This window comes from Colobus angolensis, unplaced genomic scaffold (assembly GCF_000951035.1).
Source record: "Colobus angolensis palliatus isolate OR3802 unplaced genomic scaffold, Cang.pa_1.0 Scaffold48, whole genome shotgun sequence".
NCBI classification, from domain to species: domain Eukaryota; kingdom Metazoa; phylum Chordata; class Mammalia; order Primates; family Cercopithecidae; genus Colobus; species Colobus angolensis.
The window spans coordinates 4,692,326-4,702,441 of record NW_012118265.1 but is presented as its reverse complement, the minus strand read 5'-3'; the positions used below and the strand labels follow the sequence as shown (position 1 = coordinate 4,702,441).

The window sequence follows — 10,116 nt, the reverse complement described above, 5'->3', positions numbered from 1 at the left end:
AGTTTTGGTTAATGACAGATAAAGCTCTGAGAAACATTTAAAACCTAAATGAAAAAGAATAAAATAAAAATCTATCTAAGTTATATCAAATAGAAACTCTGTAAGCCAATAAACCAAATTCACCTTTCTACCTGATCAATCTGCCTCTCTCCTCAGACTTCCTTTCCCAGGACTAAAACTTCAGTCTCCTCTTCTCCCTCTCTACCCTCCGCTGCAGTGATTTTACTGCAGTGGTTCTCAGCTATTCCTCCCTTCCCATGTAATTTCAGATCCTTATTGCTTCTCACTTAAAATGACTGCAATCATTCCTTAACTGGTTTCTCATCTTCCACTTTCTCTCCTAACCAAGCAAACTCCAATGCTGGCAGATTTACCTAACACAGCTGAACTGACAGCTCCTTCCCTTGTACAGCCATGAGCTCTCCAATGCTTACTTTATTAAAATCCCAGGGAGCATCCAAGATTTGGTCTCAATCTTTTCCTCACAGAGACATCTAAGCCCCCAAATTGCCAGAGAGTCCCCCCAAAAAATTTCTCATACTCCAATTATCTGTGTCATCCCTCAAGCATGCCACTTGTAGCTCATTCTGAAGAAGCTCCCATTCACCCTACCACAGTCTGGAGTATTACACTTCCCGGATTCCCACAGGTTCTAACGGCACATAGCAGGTGATAAGATTCCTTATCACTCCTTTACAAAGCATAAAATATTTTCCAGGATAAGAGCTCAGGAGGCAGCCTGCAATCAATAAATATTTGCTCTTATAATTCTTCATAAATACTTGATCAAGAAATATTCACACGGCTGGGTGCAGTGGGGTGCACCTGTAGTCCTAGTTACTCAAGAGGCTGATGCAAGAGGATTGCTTGAGCCGAGGAGTTTGGGACTGTAGCAGGCTATGATTAGACCTCTGAATAACCACTGCACTGCAGCCTGGTCAACATAAGATGATCCTGTCTTAAAAAAAAAAAAATTACATGGCTAGGAAAAGGGAGATATTCTCCAAAGAACATTCTCCTGGAAAGTAACTAACAAGTTTTTAAAATGTGTTCTGTGCTTTGAAAATATGTTAGTCATAAGTTCATAAGAAATGGATCATAAACAATCAAGTGGGGGAAAAAAGCATGAATTTCAGCGACCAAAAAGAAACAAGATAATCTTTAAACGTTCCTTATTATGAATTTCCCCTCCATAAATTATTTTATAACCATGGACCAAATGGCAGTCACACCTTACAACCAAAAGGTAAAATGAAATGTTGATGCAATAACATCAATAGAAAGGCAGACAACCAAAAGGACTGTCAAGGGGAAATGACAGGGTAACGTACCCAGCCATTCTTTTAACTGAGTTCACATTCCAAGAATGTGCAAAAACAACCTTTGCCTTCAAATCATTTCCAAACATGTATTCTCCATTTCACTAAAGAGAAAAAAACAAGGCAGAATTTAAGTAATACAGAAACAGTAACATGGAAACCGTATGTCTACATTTCACTTTAAAACTACAATGCCTATTCAGAACAGTCACTCTCAGATTTAAAGCTACCAATCTCGGAGCACAGAAAAAAATCTTTGGGCTAATCCAGGTGGAAAGAGAATTACGTGCAAAAAAAAAAAAAAAAAAAACTATTTTCTTTCCAAACACAACCCTGAAGCACACCGGCTCCAGAGACAGGGCTGAATTTGAAGCTGCACAGGCTGTGGCAGAAGTGGCTGATCATAAAAATCTTCCAGATATAAACTATTTTGATGTAAGAGCATCCTAAATTCACATTCCGGAGGCTGAAAACTCCATCAGGAAGGTTAGAACTACGATACACTGGGTGTTCTACCACCCAATGGCATGCAAATTCAAATGGTTACAAATACTAAATGGGAAAGGGGCCTGGACTGACCTGATGGCCTCCATTGTAATCACTGTCCCTAACACTTTCATTGTAAGAAGCATAATTAAGAGCTGGGATGCCAGGGTCTAACTGTGCAGGTTTGAGCGGGCCTTAATTTCTCTGCACCACAGTTTCCCCACCTGTAAGAGGCAGAATCTCCTGCATCTCATGGCTTGTTTGTTTTAACAAAAACAAGTCCTCAGACCTGTGCCTGGCTGTGGCAGTGACCATCGACCCCAACATTCGCTTTCCCCTTCCTCATTAGTTCCAAATGGCTTCCATGCTACGCTGAAAAAGCACATTTAAAAAACGCTAAATATTCAAAGCAAATATTTCTACTGAAATACTGTTGTTTGGTATTTGTGTTCAATAAAATCAAAAGAACGTTTTGTATGGATAGGTGAGTTGACTATTTAGAGTTGACTATAAGAAAGAAAATATTTTCTTTCTTAATTCATAACTGGGAGGACAACTTAGCTTTAATTTTTATTTTACACACACAAAATATCCATGAAATATTCATAAGTAATGAATCGATTATTTCTTAAACAAAAAGTACTGCCATGACCAAGGTAAGGGAAAAATAACTTCGCCTCACTTCTTCCCGCTTGGGTGCGTGTTAGTGATGACATGCAACTTCCTGGAACACTAAATACAGTCACAAACACTTGTCCTCAGTGAAACAGATAGAAAAAGTGGCTTCTAGAAAATCAAATGAAACTCGTATAAAAAAATGAAAAATACACGTATTTCCACTGTGAATAAACTTTCACATAAAGCCAGGTTGCCAAGCTCATTCTCAAAAGGAGGAATATGATTCATCTCTCTATTAAAAGATTAATTCTCACTATTCTAAAAATTAAATAGAACTCTGAGAACAAGGGCACTGTAGTGCTTTCACATTTGGCAATCCAGACACAGAAACTGTGGCCTGAGTAGATTTTTAAGTATAATTGTTTGTACTTTTCAATTTTGTCTATAACTTTAAAGTGAACCAGGGAAGTAAACATATAAAGAGACCTACCTAAAAAAAAGCAGAACAGAAACTCTGTCAAAAATCTTTCATCCCAGTTTTTCTCCATGCCATGGTAAAATCATTCGCCACTGTTTGCAGTCAACTGCACCCATCTCTAAATTCTCTCCCTTTCACCCCCTCTACCCTCCAGTGAATGTAAACCCTGATCACTTCTCACTCACCTGTCTGCAAATATATCTTTTCTACAAGTGTGTTCCTCAGTGAGTCCCGTACAACGCTGAAGCATACACATCTTAAAAGAAAGACCCTTTCCTAGCACTATGATGATGAAGTTCACAGTGGTTCTTAACATAAAATGTTTGAGAAACATTTGCTTTTTCCCTCCTACTTTATAACTTATGGTCCTCACTGGCAAAAATAATAATTATATGAATTTGGGGGGATGTCAGAATACCTGAAACGTGACCAATATCATCATAAGCATCTTTACATTTTTTTCAAAAGTCTCCTTAGACTTTCCCTAAATTCTCCCTAGTTAGATACTTCTCATTTCATCTTTTGAGAGATTTTTCTTTTTAAAAACTAATACCAAGGGATTAACTTTAGATCCTGGAAAGGTATCTTCTTTTTTCTTATCTAGAAAACTGATCAAGTATTATTAAAAGAAACCAAAGCACCTACCAAGCCAATGAAGCATTAGAAGAAACCAGACCCTAACTAACCAGGCAATGGCTTTGCATTTACACATCAACTTCGAACCAGAAAATGTAACTCTTGAAAATATGTTTGTTAGGTTCCCCACTGTGCTAGGCTTCTTTCAAACATTCAATAAACATTTGTTCAGCCACAGACACAATGAACATTTAATCAAACAACTTAAATACACACTGTAGGCTTTCTTTACACACAATCTATTGATTACTAAATACTATTTCAATCCATTAAGCTGTTTGAGTCAAATAGAAAAATACTAATTACAAGCCTAATCTCATAAATTGAAAATATATATAATATATTCTTCAATGAAAAATTATAAACTACAAAATAGGAATAACATTTAAGTGGAAATACATAATCATAGAAAAAATTTAAAACTTACATATCAAAAATATTAACAGTAATTATCTCTGCATAATGTTCCTTTTTTATTTCTATTCCCAGATTTTTCTATAATGAACACAAAATAACATAAATAAAACATATATATTAGCAGACTCTATGTAAAATACATTTTTGTTTGCTTTTTTTTAATAATAGGTGTCTCAGCAGGTATTAAACAGTGCAAGTATTTTTTAAATTTTAACTTTGAAATGCTGTGTTACTATGTACACTGAAGAAATCACTGCTTAAACACCTTATATCTTTAATTATTAATCCCCATCAAGGCATAAAGAGTGATATTCTTTGAAATTATATGACACAGAACATATCTTGGATACTTTAAAAAAAGGTTAGGTACTAAAACAGACAAATGAAGATCTTTTCTCTAAAAAATATGACAAGTAAATTGCTTAAGAAAGCATACATGAAATTGTATATATTTAAAAAATTTCTTTAGGAGACCTTCATGAAGTTAAACTACTTGCAAACCACAGTTTCATCTACGTCAATATGCAACATTTTAAAACCACACAAAAAGGAAAGGAAATTTTTAGTAAAGCCAGCAGCCTGCAATGGGGCTGCTACTGCTGCGGCTAACCAAACAGCTCCTGCTTCTCTGAAGACTTGCAGCAAGGCCTGCTGAGGCTCACAGAAGATAGCCCCAGGTATGTCTTTTTAAACACTTAATATACTCAAATGCTTTTCCATGGAAAACAAAATTGTGATTTTCAGTATTTAAGGCTTATAAGTAGAAAAAGCCAGGCTGTATAAGAAAGCATCAATTTCTAGGACCTCTAAATAGGTCCTAGCTGTGAATGACACTATAATTTTCTTGTATCTGATGAACCCATTCATCTGTCTCCAAAAGACAGGATAACTGACCCCAGACTGAATACCCGAGCGAGCATAACTATTCAGTAACTCAATGTTATAACTGGGTGGATAGAGGCCATGTTGTAGATCTTCACAACGGGAACAGCAGGCTTTAAGATGACTTTCCTCTACAAACATTACAATACGTGATTTCAAGAAAATTCCACTGCGACTCCCATAGAAAATCTAATAAACTTTTATTTTGTTTTTCTTTTGTTTGGTTTTTGAGGAGTCTCGCATTTTCACCCAGGCTGGAGAGCAGTGGTGTGATCTCGGCTCACTGCAACCTCCACATACTGGGTTCAAGCGATTCTCCCGCCTCAGCCTCCTGAGTAGCTGGGATTACAGGTGCCCGCCACCGCAATGGCTAATTTTTGTATATTTAGTAGAGACAGGGTTTCACCATGTTGACCAGGCTGATCTCGAATTCCTGACCTCAAGTGATCCACCCACCTCGGCCCCCCAAAGTGCTGGGATTACAGGCATGAGCCACTGTGCTCAGCCAGTTTATTTATTTTCTAAGCAATGGGCACTCTATCCAAACTACAGAGACTGTTAAAATCTTGTATTGTTGTTGCTGGACTACCTCTGAGTATCTCACATTTTCACTGGTAAGTAACTGTCTGGTAAAATATTTAATAAGCACTTAATTCTCAAACTTGTGACACAGAACACAGGATGTTATTATACAATAGTTTAACCTCTAATTTACATAAGCAAAAATTTTAAATAAACAGATTTGTTTTTCACTGCAATTTAGAAAAAAGTTCATAAACACAAATGTGAGAAATGTGAGATGCTCCATGATTTGCTCCATGATTCTTGAGAATCATTGAATGATTAGCTATTCATTTCAAATAAATTATTCATGTATGGTGAATACGTATAGTCAGTTCTAGTTACAGAGAAAATTAACAAAAAGAAATTACTCTAATTCTTCTCTTTACCATATAAGTCTCATTGATACAATAATCTTATTTTATAGTTGTGTAAGCAATGGAGCACTTAAAGAAACACATTATGTTACTATTATTATGTAATATTTGAAATAAAAGTGCATAAGCCAAAATCCTAGGGCCTTAGAAAGTAACAATAAGCAAAGATGTGACACAGTATCAATGCACACGAATACTAATTTTTCACATAAAGAAGAAAAGTATGTTCAAAATTCCAAGGTACAAATAAATGGTAACTATCAAAATTCATGCTCGCCAAGGACATCAGTAAAGCCTGGAGTAGCTTTCAGATGTGAGAAGCTTCCTGAAGGCTCTGTAATAAGTAGGATTCAGGAATAGGAAGGATAAAGACAGAGAGCAGAGAGCTTAGACAACGACCAGTAAGAGCAGATCCTAGTCCTGCCTGAACATGCTGTGAAAGTTTGAGGAACACACCAGTACCAGCCCTCAGTCTCCTCAATTGACTTGGGGATTAAACTACAGGCTATCAATAAAGTTTCCATCCATCCTTAAAATCCTATGACTCCAAAATTTCTATCACATGCAAAAGTATAAAGGCAGGAAGGAACTGTACACAGAACAGTAGAGACCCCACCAATCCCTATCTTAATCTGGGATTAAGAGATAGTAGAGATGGTAGAGAGAAAAACTAGGTTATGGAAGCTTTGAGAGCAAAGTTGGTTTAAACTTATTGGATAGGGCCTAGGTTTTGTTTTTAAATGTGCGTGTGCGTGAGTGTGTGTTTGTGAATATGAGTGTGTATGGTGTGCATGTGCGTGGCTGTATGCATAAAACATCAAAATACATGAAAAGCCTAAACTTATTTTCTTAGTATTTTGGTAAAAAGTTAAAAATGAATACTTTATTCCAGCTTTATTACATAAAAATTGTTTAGAACATAGCTCCTGCCCACACAGTAAGCCCTTAGTAAAGCCTGGCAGATATAAACATCATCATCATCATTTCTATCATCATCTTACTATTGTTATTGAGGCAGTGTTTTGGAGTGGTTTTGAATGTGATTCTGAGATCAGACTGACTGAGTTGGAATCCTGGCTTTTATCTTACCAGCTATATAACCTTGGGTAAGTAACACCATTATGCCTCAGTTTCCTCATCTATAAAGCAGGGACAATAACAACACCTAGCTTATGGAAATGATAAGAAGTTAAATAAGTACATGTAAAGTATTTGGCATAATGCCAGACACAAACCAACTGCTTTATTATTTTCATCGAGTTTGGTAAAGAATTACATTATTCACGGACTCTAACATGCTAACTCAGGTAGGGAAAGAGAAAGGGCATGTAGCCTTTAAGCAGCACCTGAATTCAGAAAGCTTTGTGCACATCTGCCTTATTCATCTGTTTGCATACATTGTTTCATTACAAATGCACACAAAGGATCATTAACTAATTGGGGAAATTAAAATTTAGAAAGACGTCAGAAGTTTTATTCTCTTATTAAAGGGCGCTTACAGAGTAGCTGATCTGGCCTTCTATGTTGGTCACTATAACTTACTATTTGCTACTTTTAAAAAGGATGTATTATAGCATAAAATTTTTTCTTGCTAAAATACAAAAATAATCTTGAGGTCTTTAAAACAAAAGAACATTGTTCAATATGCAAAAGGGGGACCCACACCAATAGGCAGCACCAGAAAGGTTACTAATGTACCCTTAACTCTAAGCATGTGAGTTCGAATAGACCAGGTGAAAGGGAGCCCTATCAGTTTAACTAAACGCACTCAATGTTCCAGATTTGGGAGGGACATGACAAGACTTCACTGTCATTATCAGTGGCAATCACAGTAGTTCTAAGGGTATGTCTTATGCTTCTGGGGTTTTAACTGCTTCAAAACCCACAATGAAAGAAAAAAAAAAAAAGGAACCACGACTCAAGTGTTGAAGTCAGATGTTTTGATACTAATACAAATAAATCTTTTTCCAAGGATTTTGTAATGAATGAACTTACAAACTTACATCCATGTTCTGGTAATTGTGGTTTTTTGTGTGTGTGTTTTTGTTTTTTGTTTTTTTTTTTGAGACAGGGTCTCACGACCAGGCTGGAGACAATTTTCCATCAACTCCTTACTTCCCTGGTCAGCTTGTATTCTCCCAGCCTTAGGAGCTACATGAATCTATGGAAAACAAAAAACAAAACAAGAAAAAAAGCCTCTTCAGGCTCAACCACAACCCTAGTTTCCTCTCTCTACTTCTCAGAATCTCGGTTCACTTATCTCCTCTGCAAACTAACTTCCAACCCAACTAGTAACAAGAACTACCAGAATGGAAAAACCTGAATTTGAAAATATCCCTACCAAAAGCAAACCTGCATGGGATTTCCTGAAAGTCACAAAATCAGACAATGGAAAACCCAGGCATCTTCACAATCTAGTATGTTCTCACCAGGCCACATGGTCTGGCAAGTTCACCAATAAAATTCTAAAAACTAGAAATACAATGGTATTATGAAGACAAATGTCTTTTAAAGAAAATAGCTGCTAATTTTAATTACTAACCTCCCTTTCCTTGTTTCTTTTACAGAGTCTTAGAAGTCATCCTTACTTTCCCTCAAGATGACAAACAGTTCGTTCTTCTGCCCAGTTTATAAAGATCTGGAGCCATTCACGTATTTTTTTTATTTAGTTTTCCTTGTTGGAATTATTGGAAGTTGTTTTGCAACCTGGGCTTTTATACAGAAGAATACGAATCACAGGTGTGTGAGCATCTACTTAATTAATTTGCTTACAGCTGATTTCCTGCTTACTCTGGCCTTACCGGTGAAAATTGTTGTTGACTTGGGTGTGGCACCTTGGAAACTGAAGATATTCCACTGCCAAGTAACAGCCTGCCTCATCTATATCAATATGTACTTATCAATTATCTTCTTAGCATTTGTCAGCATTGATCGCTGTCTTCAGTTGACACACAGCTGCAAGATCTACCGAATACAAGAACCCGGGTTTGCCAAAATGATATCAACCGTTGTGTGGCTGATGGTCCTTCTTATAATGGTGCCAAATATGATGATTCCCATCAAAGACATCAAGGAAAAGTCAAATGTGGGTTGTATGGAGTTTAAAAAGGAATTTGGAAGAAATTGGCATTTGCTGACAAATTTCATATGTGTAGCAATATTTTTAAATTTCTCAGCCATCATTTTAATATCCAATTGCCTTGTAATTCGACAGCTCTACAGAAACAAAGATAATGAAAATTATCCAAACGTGAAAAAGGCTCTCATCAACATACTTTTAGTGACCACAGGCTACATCATATGCTTTGTTCCTTACCACATTGTCCGAATCCCATACACCCTCAGCCAGACAGAAGTCATAACTGATTGCTCAACCAGGATTTCACTCTTCAAAGCCAAAGAGGCTACACTGCTCCTGGCTGTGTCGAACCTGTGCTTTGATCCTATCCTGTACTATCATCTCTCAAAAGCATTCCGCTCAAAGGTCACTGAGACTTTTGCCTTACCTAAAGAGACCAAGGCTCAGAAAGAAAAATTAAGACGTGAAAATAACGCATAAAAGACAGCATTTTTTGTGCTACCAATTCTGGCCTTACTGGACCGTAAAATTAAATACAGCTTTGAAAGAGGGGGAAAAAAAAAAACTCAGTAAGAAAAAATACAATTAGCTAGCAAATATGGACAGGTTTACTTAGAAATCCTGTTTCTAAATGCAAGTCAAGCTTTATTGTTAGGCTTGTTGCTACTCATTAACCCAAATATTTGTACAAAAAACTAAAGAGTCTCATTGAATGAATGTAAAATCCTGCAATATCCTTGAAATCCAAAAGAGGTCCATGACATAGACCCAAAGGTATTCATGAGTTATTCATTTAAATGCCTGGAACTGACTTCTTGATAAAAACATAAAAAATAATTTCCATGTAAGTTACCAGAAAGCCCACCAGCAACATAATTTTAAAGCCTTTCAGATTACTTTAAAAAATGCAGCTTACATAAAACTACTTATGCCTATTTTATTTCTAATCCATCACTTCAAAAGATGGTAATCTTTCAGTTCATTACTCCTTCAATTTTTAATGTCTAATTTTTTTCTAACACAATCAAAAACTTTTATTTATCAAAAGTCTTGAAAAATATAGACAATCTTTAATGTATTATTTGTAATTATATTCTATCTATAGGTTATAATAAAGGCATCCTGATGTTAGTAATAATAAATTCAGTGACTTCTCATTTCTATTTTGAATAATACGAAACAGAGACCCTAGAACATTTCAGAGGGAGTTAAGTTATACTAACTACTGAAACTAATGTTTTTGGAACTAGAAAATCACATCGA

General features: G+C 36.1%; 2 protein-coding genes across 2 annotated transcripts in view; one reads left to right on the top strand and one right to left on the bottom strand.

Moving 5' to 3' along the window:
• The window catches only part of MED12L (mediator complex subunit 12-like), a 353,697-nt gene that overhangs the window by 230,811 nt on the left and 112,770 nt on the right, over positions 1-10,116 (bottom strand). The window lies entirely within an intron of this gene.
• Positions 4,534-9,915, top strand: GPR171 (G protein-coupled receptor 171). The gene is made up of 3 exons (XM_011958965.1): positions 4,534-4,631; positions 6,793-6,880; positions 8,342-9,915. Exon 3 carries the CDS (start codon positions 8,374-8,376, stop codon positions 9,331-9,333), a length of 960 nt encoding a protein of 319 aa, XP_011814355.1. The 5' UTR covers positions 4,534-4,631; positions 6,793-6,880; positions 8,342-8,373; the 3' UTR covers positions 9,334-9,915.

Excerpts from the sequence above, each read along its gene's own strand:
- GPR171 (XM_011958965.1), top strand. The coding sequence starts at position 8,374 with ATGACAAACAGTTCGTTCTTCTGCCCAGTTTATAAAGATCTGGAGCCA.